Source organism: Leuresthes tenuis, unplaced genomic scaffold, assembly GCF_036924035.1.
Source record: "Leuresthes tenuis unplaced genomic scaffold, fLeuTen1.0.hap1 SCAF_10, whole genome shotgun sequence".
Taxonomy (NCBI): Eukaryota; Metazoa; Chordata; class Actinopteri; order Atheriniformes; family Atherinopsidae; genus Leuresthes; species Leuresthes tenuis.
Window position 1 is genome coordinate 16,644,791 of NW_027325364.1, and position 19,485 is coordinate 16,664,275.

The window sequence follows — 19,485 nt, forward strand, 5'->3', positions numbered from 1 at the left end:
GTCTATCTTGTCCTCCTAAACAAATGCACGCTCATCATTATATTCTGAAGATTATTATAATTCAAGTCTTTTCCCACCCCAAGATGTTAGGACAGTCATTTAACTGAGATTAACTGCTTTAAACACCCTCCTTGTTACGTTCGCTCAGCCAATCATAGCCCCTTGGGGGCGGGGGGCATTGCCCCCCCCTCCTCAGCAATCATCTGAAGCAGAGGGGCTCCTCCGAGTCAGCCCCTGCCAGATTTGCTGAACCCCACCACCAGATGACTGTCAGTGCGTATTTCCAATTGTCAAGAGAGAGTGAGAAGTAAACCGAGGGGACCGATCTGGGGGGAGCGTGTGTGAGAGAAGAGGTAGTGAGCGTGTCACAGCGGGAACAGAGTGAGAGACTCCAGCGGAGAGGCGAGAGACAACTTCACCGGGGTTTTCATTGCGCACTGTGTTGGAAGAGAGATCGCTTCCGAGCGCTTCCAAGCGCAGCATGCTCACGCAGGTTAAAAAAGTGGACTGTAGATGAACCTTGACTTGAACGCCCGAACCCCTAATGGACTGCTAGAGAGCCCAGATAGAAGATAAGGCTGTGCCAGAAAGGCAGGGAGCGGACACTGGAGAAGAGGCTGATGCAGAGGGAAAGTTACCAACTATGGAGCTGTATTGTTGAGTGAGAGTTTACAGACTGGTCGGACCATTCAAAGTCATATCTCTAAACTGGATGCTATTATAGACGAATCTTAGAGCGCTCATCCGACCGGGGATCCTGATTTTGGTACCGCGGTGGACGAACCAGCTCGGTCTCATAGACTGAGCAAGAATTCATCTTTCCTCGCAACACAATCGGCAACTACGGCTACTAAAATGTGTTCTCTATACCTCATCTTTTGCCTTATGGTCACAGGTAAGACAAGTTTCTTTCTTTCTTTCTTTTGTGTGTGAGTGTGTGGATCTTTATTGTTGGAGAGGATGGACTGCGCTCCGTTCTGGCGCTGCGTCAAGCCGCTTAGTGCGCTGATACAGTGGGGCAGTTGATCTGCTGCAATGCTGCACTCCACTGCTGTTAATGGCCAGTAAATGTTTAATTAGTTATAAAAGTGTGATTACGTCGCGTGGTTCACCTGTATGTAAGGCTGAATAATAGCACTGCGTATTTCGAGTTTGCTGTGACTGTTTCTGCTCTCGCACAAATACAGGATGCCTAAGAGGAAAGCTCTGGTTTCAAAGAATACCAGGCGCATGGGTTATGGTTTTGGGGCGCACGTATGAAAAGTTAAACTTAGAGGTTATGATTTGAATAAGCAATAGATTGGTTACAACAGGCTGCCGCGTGTCTCCGAGCGAGTATGCGTCTGTTCACTGGAATGGATACTGGATAAGGTTAGGACAAAACAACTCGTGCAAGCGCTGACGAGGAGACGGCTCCGTGCAGAGCTCCGTATCTTTCCTCCCCAGTTATAGCCGGCGCTCTCCTCACCGATTTCCATGAAAGACAAGGTGGTTTCCACTGCTCTGAATACCTACGTCGGAAGTTTATTTCTCTTCTTGAACGGACAAAAAGTGCATATTCGTCACGAGGGTAGCGCATTTGTGATAGAACAAAGCAGGTGGGGAGTGATGTGGAGAGAGAAGGAGACAGCGAGAGTTAAAGACGGAAAGCGCGAGTGAGAGCGTTTGTTTTTCTTGAGACAGGCTGAGACACAAAGCACCTGTCTCCTCCTCACGCTCTCCTACACACACCACCACCACCCACTGCTTTTTGTTTGCAGAATTGACTTAGCAGTTTGTTTATGAATCTTTATGACGGAGTGTCCACCCTTCTTTAAACTATCAATTAAAACTGGACCGTGAGTGTGCATAAAGAAAAAGAATTGATCATATTAATGTATTTTGAAAAAAAAAGAAAAATTATGCTTTGTTAGATTTTCCCAGTTTTGTGTATGGTCTATGCATCAGCATGCCAAACTTATTATTATCAAAGTAGCTCTGTAATAGAATACATGGAAGTATCATTAACAACAACCAGTCTTCCCTAGCAGCTGGTACAATTTATTCTGCTAATTTTCTTCTGCTCTTGTACCAAAAGAGAAGCTTTCGACAATTAACGCTGAGCAACTGTTGACTTATCAGCGTTTTCCAGAGTGCATGCATGGTGTTAACACTTTGAGAGAAAATAATCAAATTAGAATGTTAGAGAATACACAACAGCATGGCACTGGCACAGATCTTCTCTTGGAAGGACAAAAGATAGAATAATGAAATCCAAATCCCTCAGGTTTTCTTTGCCTCAACTAGATGCATTGTTTGTAGTATCTTGCCTGAATCACAGTCTCAGCAAATGGCAAAGTGTGCCCAAATAGCCATTTGCCATGTGTACCTCTTCACCTCCAGACCCTGTTCCGCATGGTTTTGTCATTATTCAAAGCTCGGGGGAGGGATATGACACCAGTAAACCTCCGCTCCCTGATAGACTCGCAACAGCTGGATGTGAAGAAGCCATAGCCAGACAGTGGCAAATATCCCTCCGACCTCAACCCCAATGCACACAACTGAACTCCCTCTCTCCCTTCACACACAAATACACACAAATAATGAAAATGGTAACAGCTGTCCTAATTAGAACCTAAGAGACCCTAGACCTCATTTACTGTGTCACTCTTTTATAGAGTCACAGATGTTCAAAAGTTACTGCACTCATAAATGTATTTGTAGTTTCATAATCTGACCACAATTCATGACTTCTCTTTGAAATTTATGTATGGCATACATTTGCATGTATGTAGACTTGCACAACACAGATAATTTACTTTCTCTGAGGGCTCCCAGAGGAATTGGATTCCACACCGCATCAGTATTCTGAGTAATCTTCAGTGAGCTTTCCTTTGGAACCTTTTGCTTTGGGTCGCTTGCGTCTCATCGGGCCAAGTTCAAAGGCTGTGAGCTGAGATTACAAGTTTCTCTCCCGTCCTCTTAAGTTGTGTCGCCACTCGTGTCTCACTATAGTGTAACGCTGGGAAAATTTTCCACCTCACGTCTTCTCACAGCTCTTTTGCCTGGTTACAGAATGTGTGACCATGAAACACGAGGACATGAGAGTGAATCTGCTTAATGGGCTGGAGGCAGAAAGCAGAATTTCACCAAAGGTTGTCAAAGCCCGTTCACAATCGTACCCCATGCAGGCACACACAGACTCAAATGCAGAACTGAACTCAAGCTGAGGAAGTGATGAATCCCGGCCGAGCACTCTCCTCCCTACCCTGTCATCCTCCCTTTCCCCATTACCAAAGAGATTTGTCTTTGCTACATGGAGCACAGCTTTGCTTGTGGATGCAGAGACAACAGGGCCCCAGAGGTTTTTTTAAAGGGCTGCGCATATTTTATGAACTGATGCTCTGCACACTTTTAGTTCTTGAGGAGTGAGTCAGGCTGGGCAAAAGGGAAACAGTTTAAGAAGGTTGGGGGCAAAAGAGGGTGGTAGGCACGGATGAGACTTGGATGTGTCACCAGTGTTTTGGTGATTAAGCGAGTAAACACAGGAAAAGATTGCTGAGTATCAACTTTTTCTTCATCTTGTTTCTTCTGTCACACAAACACACACAAACGTACACAATTATACTCAACTTTGCTTCCTGGACTTGTTTTCTTTATTCTATCTTGTCAAATCCGTCCTTTATGCTTCTAAGATAAAAAGATAGAGGATGAAGTAAAAAGTTTGGATGATAAAAACCCCATACAGTTGAGAGAGTGAGAAATATATATCGTAGACACAAAAGAATCCAAACACAGTTTGGTCTCGAACACAAGTGTCTTGCATTATTAAGGAGGCATGGTCATAGCAAATATATGGGTAGTTTTTGGTCTGATTGAGTTCCAATGTGAGCTCTGTGCAATGGCTTTGTTGTCTATTGTATTGCATGCTGTATCTGAGTTTTCTGGATTCACATGTGGCAATAAATCAAATACAAAGTACAAAATACTTGTTTTAGCTACAGCTATCTTCTAATCTTTAACACAGACATGTATTTTACCTCCTCCCAACATCTTGACCAAAAAACTAAAACCTAAAAAGTTGATTGTTTTGTTGTAGGAAGACTTTCAGTTTTCACGAATCATACAGTCATACAGGCAAACACAACCTAACAGTAATGAATGACTGAGATCTATGATTATAGCCTGCTTATCCTGTAGACCTGTCATGCACGCATGTCATTGTCTTTCTGCCCCTCTTCATATCCTCGTACACCCCCCACCCCATTTTTTCTTACGAAGAAACTGGAAGGAAGAAATAAACAATGGGGCTTCATAACGTTCCTTGTCTATAATCAGCTTTGCCATGCGGGTAAACACAGAGAACTTGGCAGTGCATCCTGAGGCATTGTTATGAGCTGTTAGCAACTTAAGTGGATGTGCGCACTGGTAAGGCTCAATGCAGAAAGCCAAAATAGCCAGGCAGCAAACTGTTGATGACACTTGTCCTCTTCCAGTTCTATTTTTACCTCTACCCGCCCATCCTCTTTTTGTCTTCACTCTCTCCTTGTGTCTGTCTCTGCACATCCTCACCTTGTCTTCCTCTGGGGCAGTCGGAGGATCCGGGGAGGAAATGAAAGAGAATAGGACAATGGAGGGCTATGTCAGCTTCCTGCTGTTGCCTGGAGTCTTCTTCCCCAGCTAGGGCTCCGCAGGCTGTATCATCAACATACAGACTGGTGGGGACAGCACAAAATTGTTTACTCTTTTATTCTGCTGTACAAACACAGTAATGGAAAGAATAGGGAGCGGGAGAATTCAGGATTAGTTCAGTGCATGTCATTAAAACAGCCCCCCAAGGGAAACAGTCATATTAATACAGAAGCAGCTATTTTAAGAAAGACTTATATTGCATTTATCTCCACTTAAAATGCAATTGTCACCTTATTCTAGAAAGATACATTACTGCTTCCAAAGACCCTAAGCTCAGAAGCCAGCATACAGCATAGAAATCACAGACTTACTCGACCTCACATTCATTTTTATTTTCCAATCAATTCCTGCACAGCCAGACAAGGATTTCATATCTCCCGCTGAGATGCAGAAACTAACAGCAAATTGAAATTTATCTTCTGCGTTGCAGCAATATCTGTTCCCGTGTTATCTTCACCAGCCGCGTTCCTTAACCTTGTATTAAAGATAGCTGCACAGATTCTGGCAGCGGAGATGGGTCCCAGGGAAACGAAAAGTTCTGTTAGGAGTACCATCAGATAACATTTATTTAACACCGATACTGATTTATTTCACCTCACTTTTGACGAAACCTTTCATGAAATTTGAACGTCAGTGGCACTTTCAATGCTGGGGAGATGAAATGTTCAGGATTGCGTGCTACGGCTTATGGCAAGTGCACATCATCCAGAAATGACTCAAAAGAGCTCAGGGAAGCTGCACCCTTAGAACACAGCCACATTCACGGAGGTCAAGGGCACACACTGGAGCAGTGGATGATAAGCTGAGCTGAGTGTCTGGCATCTTCAGGGCTATGTGCTTTTTCTGGAACGATTAGTCTAAGTCCAACTGTCTAATTAATGCTGCTTCAGCTCCCAGGACATGTCATCTTCCTAACTAGCAACAACAAAACAAAACACCTTCAAGCAAACATGAGATTACCTGCTTGCTGCTCAGATTATTAGTGACAGAAACAGCGCACATTCTTGTGGGGCTAAATTTTCCAACTACTTGTTCCTTGAAGTTCAGCACCCATCTCCATCTTTCTCTTTTCTTTTCATCTTTATCTTTCTTGCAGTTCAAACTTCCTGGAATGCAAGGGCCAATATTGTGTTAGGAGCTTTAACCAAAATAGCGGGTTGGCCGTGGCTAAGACTGCTCTGTGTTGTTGCAGGAGGCGCCGGAAGGGGCAGGAGAAAATGTAGTCGTGTCTTTTGTTTCCATTTTTCTGTGGGGAATTTTGGACAGGGCTGTGAAATTCGTCTTGGGAGGTCTGTGAGAGAAAGCAGCCAATTTGCCATCAACTGAGGGATGTCAGTCAAAGCTTATCGATCTGGCTTCCAACTGCAGCTCCTTCAATGGTAAAACATGTTAATGCTATTGAGCTGGGTGGAGATGTGGGTAACGGCAAAGTGTGTGGGTGGTTGAGGTCGGGAGCCATTGAGCCGGGAGGAGGGAAAGGTGTGTCTACCTCCTGCTGTCTGTTTGGGCGAGGAAAGCTGATGCAAAGACAACAATGGGCGAGGCATGAGAACAGGGGGAGGGAGAGACAGAAAGAAAAGGAAGGCAGAGGGGTCAAAGGGATTTACTGCCAGGAGCCCAGAATTTCAGGTAATAGATATGCTTGTATTGGTTTAAAGCAAACCTGCTGTTTTTCTTCCAGCACGACAGAGGTGAAAAAACAACAAAGGAGTAACTGACTGCAAGTCTGAGGGGGATTAATAGAAAGTTGATATTTCAACACCTTAGGCTAGACATCGGATCTTGAATGCACACTTTGGCATTGAGAGAGTGATTGTGTGTGTGCATGTGTCAGTGTGTGAAGGTGCATAATGAATGCAGAGGGGTGAGGTAAGGAAGGTGCTTCTCTGCCACATTCCAGTGAAGATGCTGCAGGGAGAGCAAGAACACATGGCTAAGTGCTTCCCAAGCTGGCAGAGGTAAACCTAACACCCCTGCTGGAGGAAGCAGCCCAATCATTGTTCCAGCACATTGCACCTATCTAACTGAGGCATCCTGGCGTTGTGTAGATCCCAGGGGGGCTGGAAAGAGAATGAAGCAGAGGAGGAGAGGGACTGATTGTTCCCTGCTCAGACTATCCACAGATGGGGCTATGGCACAGGACGCTTGCTGTTTGCTTTAGAAAGTCCCAGGCGTTAGTGTACAGAATGCTCTGGGGGATAGTGGAGAAGAGAGTACCACTGGAGACAACAGCAGTGGAAAGGAAAGATACAGATATATAGAAAGAAAGAAAAAGAAAAGGACATGGAAAAAAGAACTTGCCTAATATATTGCCAGTGTGAATATAGTGTCATTGCCAAGAAGGGAAGACAGATGACACAGCCATACAATGATAGGGTAGTTGGGCGAGAGAGCGCTGAAGTCCTCCCCTGTTTCCAAACAGAGACATATAGAGCTTGAGATAATGGAGAAGGGAGGAAGAGTAAAGAGAGTGAGGGGAGGAAAAAAGGAAGGGATGAGATGCAGGAAACTTGGGCTGCATCCATCATGTGGTTTGGTGCAGAAGCCATTTGTACCTATTGTTCTCCATAATTTGTTTTCTCAGAGCCTGCAACGGGAGGGGTGAAGGGGGAGACACAAAGCTACGGCAGCCATTTATTTTTGCGCTAATTACATAAGTGAGACAGCAAAATTAGACGTATAGCTAAATAGACAATAGGCTGAGAGAGAGATGCAGACAGGGAGATAGACAGGGAGGTGTAGATGAATTGAAATAGATGAGAGGCACGGCCTTCTATTTCACATTCAAGAGTGTGAGGGAACGCATTAAAAGGAGTAAAAGGGGATGGAGGAGGATAAAGGCAAAGGAAAAGGATGAGTAAAGGAGATGGGGCGATGCAAAGGATAAGATGAGAGGGAGGCAGAGAAAAGCCCTCTTCACAGACTGCACTTTGAGGTGCGGCCCAGTGCTCCTGGAATAGTCACCTCATTTAATACACCTGCTCAGCAGGAGGGGGAAAGAGACATATAAGGAAGATGTTGTACAGAAAAAGAGAAAAGGGCAAAAGAGAAGAGAGGAAAGAGGGGACATATCTCATCTCAGCTTCTTCAGATCAAAGGCAGAGAGTGGCTACAGAGAGCTGTTTGTTGTGGCTTGTTTGGGAGGGTCTCTGTCTTTGTAAGTTCATGGGTGCATCTGGTCTGCTATTTTGCTCAGGCAGCATTACACGTACAACACCCTTTACAAGTTATATGCCTAGCGAACATTTCTAGAAATAGTTTGTGAGATGGTGGAGCAACGAGAAAGCTGATTAGCGGATGTTGACTGGTTTGTTAAAACCTGCACACTTTTTGACTTGCTGCCCTGTGCTCATAGCAGCTGTTCATGTGCTAATACAGCTAATACAGGAACCTGAACAGTGCATCTGTTCAGGTTCCTGTGGAGGCGGCACTTGGGTGTGTTGAGCATGTCACCGGTCTTTTAGGGTTGTGGTACAGGGGAAGAGAAATAGACCCTTAATGAAGCCACTCAATCACAGGCCAGTTAAAACAGCTAACTAAAGATTGAGGGGCTTGTCAGGCCTGATTGGAGGCCTATTGAATCTGGTCAAGAGAAGCTCTTGAATCGTCACACTTTAGATTAGCCATTCACTGCACTATAGACCCCAGCTTAACTACTCCTCTTTCTCTAAGCAGTCCTCCGACACACTGTAGTGACTCTAGTCAACTCCATGATTGTTCTGGGAAGTTTTTTAAAAAGCCAATTTAAACCCAGTCCTTTGTTTAACCCCGCAGGAACTCAAGCTGGGACACATTGTATTGGTTCTGTGTGGAAGTGTGTATGTGTGTTCTTTTATGGCTCAGGTTTAGGTTTTATGTTAGCTGCCCTGGAGCATGTGATGTTTTGTTTAAAAAAAAGAAACTGGGTATATAACAGAACTGGTACAGACTAGTTTTGTGGGTGACAGAGAGGGTGCATGAGAGAAATCAATGGACCAATTCAACCTATTACAGCCATGACTGTTGCTGTAATGGTGTGGAAATGGACAGTGGTCATGTGGATCCCGTTTACACCTCCGGGCTTGGATCACAACTGAAACTCTGATTCATTTCCTTCCAGCTCTGATTAAAAAAAATACTCTGAGGATTTCAAAGACTTTCACATGATGGTGATGAGAGAAACGATTTGTACATTTTGTGAAATGGAGGAAAACTTCTATTCTGGCAGGTTTGCCAAAGGACAAACATAACATTGGGCTGCAATTTTCCTCAACAAATAATGACTCCTCTGGTCCTCTCTCCTTCCAGCCATTTCTTCTTTGATCCCAGGTAATGTGTTAACAAGGAGTGGTTATACGGAATACCCATAACCCTTGTATGTGTCTTCACAGTGAGGTGTGAGAGTGTGCATGTGTGTTTGCGAATGTATGAATTGCGTGTGCATGTGTGTTTTCACACCAATTAATGAATTGCTTTATATGCTGGCTGAGGTGACGATGGCCTGTCTCCAGTGGGGCATTGCTTTTTTCCCTTCTGTGTCAGCCTCAACCCATGATGGCCTGGGCCCTCTCTCACACTAACACATTAATGAGCCCAGTCTAATTAGTGGTTGTGGCTCTGTACCGGGGACCCCGGAAACCACAACACCATTGTGAGTTGGCCTAATCAGGGGACCACTCAAAAAAAGAGAGACCACTGCTTTAGTGAGAAAGTTAACACATCTACCCAGACCCTGCTTGGACTCACACAAATGAATGCGCTTTATTTGGATAGAGGTGCGAAAGTAGGGGAGTGCTTGAATTTTCATATTTGCTTCCACTAAGGATCAGCTATTCACTCCTTCCTCTTTCCCCACACTCCCTCCGGTGTTGCTCCTCCCAAGAGCGATGCAGAAAAATGATTTTGCTCTCCCTCATCCTTCCTCTTCACTGCAGATAATTCAATCTGTTTAATATGAAATAATCTCTCCCAATTTTTCAGCCTATTTTAACCTGATCACTCATACATTTACCTCTGGGGGACGCGCCCCATTCCACCTTGTTAAAAAAGAAGAGGAGAGAGAAAGGAAGAGAAGAGACAGTCGAGGAGAGCTCTCTAAGGGGTGCTTTGGAAAGTGTCTGTTTGCTATTCTCATGGGCCGTGTGTGAAGCAGAGGGCAAGCTGATTTAAAGAGAGAAGAAGAATGAAGGATAGAGAGATACAGAGGGACATAAAGGGAAGACAGAAACAATATACTAGAAGGGAGAGGAGTGCAGGTGATGAGAGTTGCGCTTCTTGAGGTCTAGGGCTCTAACTTGTGTCCCACAGCACTTAACATGCCCCTAGCCGTCTCTCCTGGCAGTTAATTAGAATCCAATAAGGTTGCCGCCTGTTGGTCATTGTTCCTTCAGTGTGTTTACCCTTTCCAGAGGCTCCATTCGCTGCTTAATCTGCCGAGAAGCTGAATGTCAATAGGTCAGGCCAAGACTGCAGAGCCCTAAGAGAGAGGCCGGGATGGAGCAAAAAAAGGGGAAGGGGAGAGTATCAGGGGGATGAAGGAAAGGGGTCATCTTTCTCTTTCCCTTCAATATTGTTCTTTGCCGGTCCACCCCCACCCCCCACCCATCCTCTTCTCGTCTTTTCTTCTCACTTCTAATCCGTCCTCTTGATTGTTCTAAGCTTCTTTCAGCCAGCCCACAGGAGGGTGGGGGAGGGGGGCTGGAAGGTTTGGAGTCTGTTTTAATTAAGATTTAAAAGACGGCTCCCTCAAGAAGGAAGATTTAAGAGCAGGACGGACTAAACAAAGTAAACGAGTAAAGGTAGAACAGATTGTAGATTTCCCTCAGCAAATATCAGAAATCGGTAAAGAGGGAAAGCTAAAAAGCTATAATTCAACGCACACAACCATGCAGGACACACACACGCACACAAACACAGTCAGACATTGAGGCATTTGAGTGGCTAAGCCAAATGGGATTTTTTTTTCATTTGTAATCAAGCGGCACAATCTATATAGATTGATCTCAACTTCCTGTGATTCATACCATATCCTGCGAGAGTGATATGGGATCAGTGGTAGCCAGCAGGCAAGCTGAGGGAGTTATCTCCACACTCTGTCTAATGATCGATCATCTCACCAGATGGACTTAAGAGCGTGCAACGCCTCACTTGTTTATCAGAGCTCCAAACCTAAGGCCTCTCAGTAGATGTGACCTGCAAAGTAAGTCTTGTTTTGCAGACATACAGATATTGTGCATGACAGAAAGAAAAGAGCTTAAGAGACACGTTTCAGAAGCTAAAAGTTTGCTCTTATCATTTATGTGGTGCGACCAGGCACAGGAATAGAAGCTACGCTGTTCTCCCTCTATGATACAGGTTTTTTTAAGTGGTAGGGTCACTGTAGTGGTGGCTCTGGGCATCGTCGTTAGCACTTAACACTTATCACACCATGGCAGAAGGAGTACTCCACACCATTTTGGCCTCCAAAGAAACACACTTTTACCTTCCAGCTTTGCTTTACTTTGACTTTTTAGACAGTGGATTACTGGCAAAGTGTGTTCATTTGCAAAAAAAAAAAAAAAAAAGGCATGTGCTATGTGTTTGGTAAAACAGTCACATCACACACATCTGCCCCGACTGCAAATTTAACATTTTTCACTTGGAGTAAACCCCCCCCCCTAAGAAAACACAACCCAAGACAAAGCGCACAATGAAGTGTTTAAGTTCATCAAGACCCAGACTTTGGTGCAGCCGGTAAGGTGTTAAAGGTCAGGAAAGGGTCAAGGGCCCATCCCATGGCATTCTCTGCTATGATACATCTCAGCACACAGCCACCATATGTCCAGGGTTTCACAGTTAATGAGCCAACCCACCCTGTGTGACAAAGACCTATTTAAACACAGTTGACTCTGTGGAAATCTGCAATGCCATGGTATGATTAGGACAGAATGCAGCACCAGTCCAGGCAGTGGCCGTTTTAGAAAAACAATAAAGTAGAACGAACAGAGAAAAAAAGGTGCATCAGGGAAAAGGGTACACAGACAAAGAACTTTACAAAGCTCTTTGAGTGGATAAACGTAGGCATGATCTTGCCCTCCGTCTGCCATAGCTCCATCGCTTGCCTCCATCAAATCCCCCTGAGACTCTCCAAGCACACTCTGCCTCCGTCACTCACAACTCCTAATAAGGCCAGCAGTAAACAGGAGGAAAAATATGCAGGGATGAAAGATCCTTCTCTTATGTTCTTGCTTTGAGGATGTGTTTCCAGTTGTCAGGGGAGGGTGGGGAATGCATTTTTATGAAGTAATGCTGCATTTAAAAAAAAAAAAAAAAAAGAAAAACAATAAACCCATCCGCTTATGAAATAATATTTTGTTCCCGTATCCTGTTATGTTGCAGCTCTGGGGACTTTTGACAGACATGAAAAAACCCGCCTCCTCTAGGCTAAAGGTATAGAAGAAACCCTTACTATAGAAGAAAGTGCGCAGAGCTCCTGGGGGAGGAATTTATCACAGATATATTCTTTCACTGCAGCGATTAATATCTAGGAAAAAAGGTCAAACTTGACTTGAAACGGCCCAGTATATCACAGTTACATTTGGAGCCTCCATTTCATACATCAATCCCTGCTGTGGTGCCCCATCAGTCCCATCAGCCTGGTCACACAGGAGAGACCCACACTGCAGATTATCAAAGATTGATGGGGTGCCCTAGTTAAAGACAGGGGAGGAGAGAACCTTGCGTCACCCCACAGCCTTTTCAGAGGTGTTGATTGTGGGTCGTATGGCCTTTTCCAGCCTAGTGCAAACATCATCTCTGCATCAGGCAAATGTTACGCCAGGCTTCATTACTGTATAACCGAAAGAACTGACCCAAGCATTTGCAGGTAACTTGCAACTGCCCTATTCTAAGGTCAGTTGTGTCACCCAAGACAGTGCTGGCTGGTTGAGGAATCTTAAAATGAAAGAAGAACTCCTCCATCCACCTTCTTCCTAGTCATCCAATGACAGATGATAAAGCAAACTGACAGAACAAACAGGGAGATTATCTAAATCCTTCTTTCTCTAACACACAACCTAAGCATCTCTTACATCCACTGTTCGCTGTCATCCTACCCATTTCTTGTTCAGAGTGCTTGCTTAATAATTAATTGATTAATTAGTTCTCTCATTAATCATTTATTCATTAATCATGGCCTGATTTTCTGGAGGAAGCGGTGCAATCTGAAAAACCCTGACTTCACATTTCACTCTAATTATGCTCCTTTACTAATCAACGCTTAAGAAATGGAGTTTCAGGAAATTAGTTTTCCCCTTCCCCTCTTTTTCTCAGCACAAAGCAGGATGCATCGAGGTCGGCAGGTAACATTTTTTCCCCTCCTTTCTTGCGCTCTGGAAGCTCTTCGTCATCAGTAATTTTAAAAGAATGTTTAAACGTTTTCTGTTGAGCAGGATTTAAATTAAAGGTTGTATTTCTCAGCAGTCCTGGATGAGAGAGGAGCAGAAATTCTGGTCACAGACTAAGCACAGACATTGATTAATAAGTGGCAATTTGAAGGGTGTTTGTAAGAACAGAGAGGTGGCAGCATTGTGAATCACACGCTTATTGTTTCCACTGAATCCACAGCTCTCCTGGGAGAGGATGTAATTTGTTTAATCACCAGGAGTTATGGTCTCTGGACGGAGAGATGCAGAGATAGGGTAGTTGAGAAATATCTTCTGTAGTGTAGAGTGAGCATGAGAGGAAGACTGATGAGAAACATTTTAAATAGGTTTTATTAGAGGTGTTTTGTGTGCATTTGTGTTTCCGTCGAGTTCACAACACAGCTCAGCTGCTTCCTATGAAGAGGCTCTTCAGAACCAAAAAAAGAATTATGCATCAAATTAAAGAAAGCTCCAATGAAATGGACGCAAGTCGGGCATTAACCTCTAAGCTTTAAAAAGTACACATATTAAGCAACATTAATGAGACTCTCATTGAGCGAGCTGTGTTTTATATTTAAACACACACAAAAGCACAGCTTTGACTTCAGTGTGCCACTGCTGCCTCCGAATGAGGTTGTCTCTCTTGTTCATCTCACCAGAAGCAAACACTGCAGAAGTGAACAATGGCATAGATGGCCCTTTTACTCTAATGAGATGCATACATTTACAGCATTACCACCCTCATTAAAAAATAATAATAATAAAGGGGGGAAAAAAGTATTAATTATGAAATGCACTACTTCCTATCATGAGGAGCCAAGGGGGTCTCCACTGGGCTCAATTAGGAAGAGCAGGCCACAAATCCCTCGACTAAATTAATTGATACCCCAGAGCACAAGCCTCTGAGTCCCAGTGCAGAATCTATGCTGAGAATTCCTTTGTTTTCATTTCCAAAGCCTTTTGGAAAAAGCAAGCGATAGAGGCAATATTATCTCTTCATTGTCATATGGATTTTTAATCTATCATTTATTAGTATATTTGCTTGTTTTGTTTACATGTCATCTCTGTAGCTGGGAAGATAATGTACTTTCATCCACTCCTGTCCCATCTTCTCCGCCACATGTTGTGCACCATTACTCTTTTATCCACCGTGTCAGCTGTTATCCTCACGCTAAACCAGAGCTTTTGAAAACCCAAGAAGTTAATGATTAAAAGCACAGTAAATTATACTGAAAGCCCTCCCGTCCAAAGACTGGTGACAGAGGGGGAGGGAGCCAGAGAGAGAGAAACTGGGATAGAGACAGAAAGAAAAAGAGAGGAGAGAAGCAGGGGGGACAGAAAAGGGCTGGAACTGTGACACAGATCCAACCAGCAGCTGTCTTGCAGTGAAAAACACCAGGGGGTAAGAGGGAACGAAACAACAAGACTAGCTCAATCAACATCTTGTCAACAAGGCTAGCTGATGTGTACAGACAATTTCATACTGCTACCGCCGACTCCCTCCCCTTTTCTTTTTTTTTTTTTTTATATGGCTTTTTTTTGTTTCCTGTTCTCCTGCCAGCCAGCCAGTCACTTACTATCTGTCTACATACAGCTCTCAGCTTGTTGGCTCTGGGCTCCAGAGTGGGGGGGGGGGTTTAAAAGCCATGCTAGAATTATACTCAGAGAGATGCCTCTGCCCACGAGAAACCCTAAAGATATGGGACCACAACACTGAGCATGCATGTATGTGTGCATTTGAGTGGCAAGTGTGAGAGAACAGTATGGGAATTAGCGTGTTTATGGAACATTGTCAGACACTGCAGCACAGTGACTGTGCGAATCATTGACATACCTATGCACTGACTATGTCACATCAGCACACTTGGTCCCCACATCCCCCTGTCTTCTCTTTTTTTTCTCTATCCTCTCCGTGTATGCATACTGCTCTGTTACACTATCCAACGCATCTGTTATAGCAGCTACCCAGGGAAAAACTGCTGCTGTTCGCCCATGCGATGAGTCTCAATGCTGCCCTGATGTGTACAGCGCCCTGTCCCAGTGGGGAAAAGCCTCACTGTGACGGCCTTGGAAACAGACTGATTACGCCATTCCATCAACCCCCTCCCCCTCTTTCACACTTGCAACCCTTTCAATTGGAAGCTGACAGGAGCCCACTTTTCCCATTTTTACCTTGCCTCAGTTTTTCTGCTCTTTCTAACATGTGGCCTTTTTTCTGCTGCCCCCTCCTCAACCTGCTTTCTTGAGTGTTGTGTTGACAAGCTGACACAAACCCCTGTGATTTTCACATCAGGGATGCAGGAAGTGAGAGAAAACGACAGAGGATACAAGATGGTAAAGAGGAAGAGATGGGGAGAAAAAGTTCAAGGGAGAGTCTGGCAAGAGATGACAGCTGACAGAGTCTGAAAAACAGAATGATAGCAGGAAAGAGCCACGGAGAAAGCAAATCAACAATTAGAACACCCTTATATAACTCAAGGGGGGCCTGCTGGCCATGGATTTCAGGGATCATGCCTCACTGACTGTAGACATATGAGCGATGAGCAGAGGAATGAGAGGATGGTGCTGGATTGTAGATGGATGCAGGAATGGAAGAGAATGCCCTGGGTGGGGGTATCAGCAGAGCAGCAGGAGGAGGAGGGGAGGCAGTCCACTCTCTAAAAAGAGCCTAGGTCTGAGCCAAGATTTTCACAATGGAATAAAGGCTGAAAGGGGAGGCTAGGAGGATTAAACTCCGGCAAAACAGCTCTTAAAAAGCTGTTAGACTGCAATTTGGGCACAAAAACGCAGAATGGAAGAAAAGATAGTGAGAGTGGGTGGGTTGGAGTGCAGCTGGAATGCAATGTGGGAGAGAAAGGATTGAAGTGAAGCTGCATGGGTACCATTAGAGACGAGACCATCTGCAAATACACAAGCTGAAGCTGTTTGCCATGGTCCAAACCAAAGAGAAACACAGATTTTCTCAACCATGTAGCTCATATGTTGGGTTCCACACTACTATGAGCTGCTGGGTGGTATCTGCTGTTAGCCCCCGCTTCAAGTTCTCAGAAGTTCTGTAGGAGTCACGGTAACGAGCTTAGAAGCCAGATCAAACATTAGATGGGTGCAGCATCCCTTTTGGGACTCTTTGGTTCACCTACTGTCTGTTTTGTATACACGCACGCACACACATAGGAAAAGGAAGACAAAAGAGCCTGACTCTAAACAAAAGGATAATAATTCCATACAGAGAGAAATGGAGCTCTCATTTTCCAGGCCGATTTAGAAGCCTTATCTAGACAAGGCACAATAGATGGCATTTAGGGAGAGGGGTTGTTTATTCCTAGCTTGACACTTTTTTGCCAATTGCCTTGTTCTGAACTGTGTTTTTTTGTCTGTTTTTCTTCCTCATTTTCTCCTCTCTGTTTCTTACTGTGGAAAACCCACATCAGCTGTATTCTGCCTTTGCCACTTGGGGCAAAATTGCAAGTAGTTATCCTGTGCCTGCTGTATTTATTTATTAATGTGTTTGTTTTTTTTATTCGTTCACATTTGAATTATTGCCACAAAGAGCACATTGACAGGTCAAGTTGACTGGAAGTTAAAGTCCTTGCACAGGAAAGGAATGAAGACATGGAATAAAATCAAGACTTAAATGGATGTGTAACACACAGTATCTCTCAACATCTTGTGCAGTTGAGTGTCAAATGAACAGAGAGCAGTGTTAGAGTCTTGTGTTATTTTATGTTTTATTTGAAGGACATGACTTCGAGGGTTGAATGAACTGATAGCCTTGGGTGAGTTTTTCTTTTCATTTCTGTCAGATGGTTACTGTGGTGACTCGGTTAGTAAATGCACTGTGTGTGTTGGATCAACATTTTACCTAAAGATCATCTGCAGTACCATTATCTTTGTTAGTCTTTAGCATCATGGCTGGTGCTTATACATACACACACACTCAGAATGACAGCTTCAGTCTAATTCTATCAAGGCAGATGTCTAATAGTGGACGGATCATGACTGACATCTGTCCATCTCTTCCCGATCCCTCCTTATGTGAATGCATCCCTTTAATTTCAGATGAGAGAGAGTGTCTGTGCAGGCAGTGCTGTGGTCAACGCAAAGCTCTTTAATAGGTGGCGGTCAAGTCTGGGAGGCTCCTCCTCACTTAACTCCGACCATGTGACAGCAAAGTCACTGTGTCAAAGAAACTGCTAAATGTGCCCTCCAGTGCCTGACAAGTTGCTTTCCCCATTAACGCTGCCCTGTCCTCCACACTCATTCACACTTTCAGATGTGTGCACATAAACGCAGGCATAAACATACATAGCACATTTTCCGACAGGCAAACGCGCACACAAACACACACACACAGCTTACACAGTCAGGCAGAAGTTCACACAAACGTAGCCCCATGTGCATCCAGCAGCGTGAAATGATATTCCATTTTGAGAAATCCAGATTAAAATGTTACAGGCCAAATGTGTTTTGACCTTGTTTACTTGGGGATGGAAAAGTAGGCTACACACACTATACATTGAGCAAGGTAAGAGACACAGAGAATGTGGCATTATTATGTGATGTGTGAATGGTGAGCTTGATTTAAACAGCAATTCTACAAAAAGCACATACAACTGTAAGCACCTATGCTTATACTTACCTACTTAAGACAGCTTGGTGTATACTGTACATCCACACAGACATCCAAAAGGAAAGATGCAAGAATTTCAAGGGGATTCAAATCATTCTTTTTTAATGCAATTCAAGTGCAGCCAATATAAGAGCTCCTCATTTTGAGTCTGGTGGAAAAAACAGTCACTGTTGTGTGTTTATGTATGTGGCATTACAGCGCACCACGAACAAGCTTCTTCACACCCACAGCTCCTTACTTCTTCTGACTGCTTCTCCTCCACTAATTCTTTGTCTGGTTCCCTTCCTTCTCTCTCCCCGTCAAAAATGTATTCATGTAATTAAGCTGCTAATACACCGTCAAAGAATTGTCTAATTCAGCAAGGAGGAATTAAAGGAATCTGGCATGAGTCATTAGCCAGTCGAGATGTTCTGTTGAGCGTTTTCAATAAGGGATCTGGAGAGCCATGAATCACTCACACGGTGTGAAGACATCCTCTGCAGCACAAGCTCTCTACTCTATATTTGTATACATATATATGTGGTGTTAATTGCCATTTGTGAGCATGAGAAATTGTATGTGGGTGAGGTAAAGAGAAACAATTCAATGCATGTAATCCATCTAAACAATCAGCCAATGCAGTGAATTATCACCCATTGTAAACGTTTAGATATTCTGGGCAACACACTTAATTGCAATCAATGTTTGCACTGTTGTGAGCACAAAGAGGAAAATCTCCAACTCGCTGTTCAAGGGGAGAAATATGAAAACACTCAATAGCTCATAAAGGCAGCGTGTTAGGGACAGGCAGGTAGACTGTGAAAACAGCATTTTCTTTTTAAGGTATGACGGGAAAATTCCAGCCTTTGCTAAATGCCTAATAGCCTAAGCTCAGAGACGTTTCACTTCTGGAGTTGGCGCTCTCAAATTGGCTTCTTTTGATCCACGGTGTGTGACACATACAGTCTACCTGTTTGCACCCATAGCTCATTTGTCTTTTAAGATGCTTTGATCAAAATCAAATCCAAAATCAAATACAGGGAGAGAATACTGAGAAACCTTCACATATACATATATATATATAGACCTAGATATATAGAGATTTTTTCTTCTGATCAACTATCCATAAACACCTCATATGGCCCATATGGAGAGTAAAGAGACAATGAAATGCATGTGAAAGTGAAGAACTACAGTGATCTGAGTTGTGGAGAACTCACGTTCCCGATGAGCTCAGTGTTTGGCTGCTTTAAATTGTGCAGTTGCGTGACCCAGGCGGGAGGGCGCAAAGGATGAAGGAGTAGAGGGGTAAGGTTGGGTCCATAGTGTACCGTGAGATGAAGTGGATAATTGAGTGCGGAATAAACACTACCAACAACCTCTGAAGCCCCCTTTCAAAAAGAAAAAAAAATACTGAAAATGAAGTGAGAAAGAGGGGGAAAGAGACAAGGAAAGAGAAAAGGGGTGAGACAGAGAGAAAATCCCAGCTACCCTCTTGGGGGGGAAAGCTGCTATTGAAAAGCTATTAAACTTGCATTTAGCAGGATTGATTGGAAATGAAGAGGCCTATTAAATGAGAGGGACAAGGGGACAATAGAGCGTCTCTGGACGCCGTATGTTGCCCTCCTTTCAGTGGCTTTCTTTGCTGTGGGGAGGGGGGGGGGGCATCCCTGTCTGTTTAAGCGCTCCCACCAAGAGAACCAGTTCAAGGGGGGGCTTACTACTGCCTGAATAGAACCGCCTTTATCTTCCTCTGTCCCCCCTTCCCTTCCATTCTCCACCGAGCAACAAAGAAATAGAGATGGAGAATGAGGGAAGGTTTTT

General features: G+C 44.1%; 1 protein-coding gene across 4 annotated transcripts in view; it reads left to right on the plus strand.

The window, feature by feature from the left end:
• Positions 1 to 209: 209 nt before the first annotated feature.
• Positions 210 to 19,485, plus strand: part of kirrel3l (kirre like nephrin family adhesion molecule 3, like) — a 33,211-nt gene continuing 13,935 nt past the window's right edge. For all 4 annotated transcript variants that reach the window (XM_072394498.1, XM_072394499.1, XM_072394500.1 and 1 more), the window contains exon 1: positions 210 to 895. In XM_072394498.1, the coding sequence (XP_072250599.1) occupies positions 856 to 895 (40 nt within the window). In that variant the 5' untranslated portion in view covers positions 210 to 855. The remainder of the gene's footprint in view (positions 896 to 19,485) is intronic.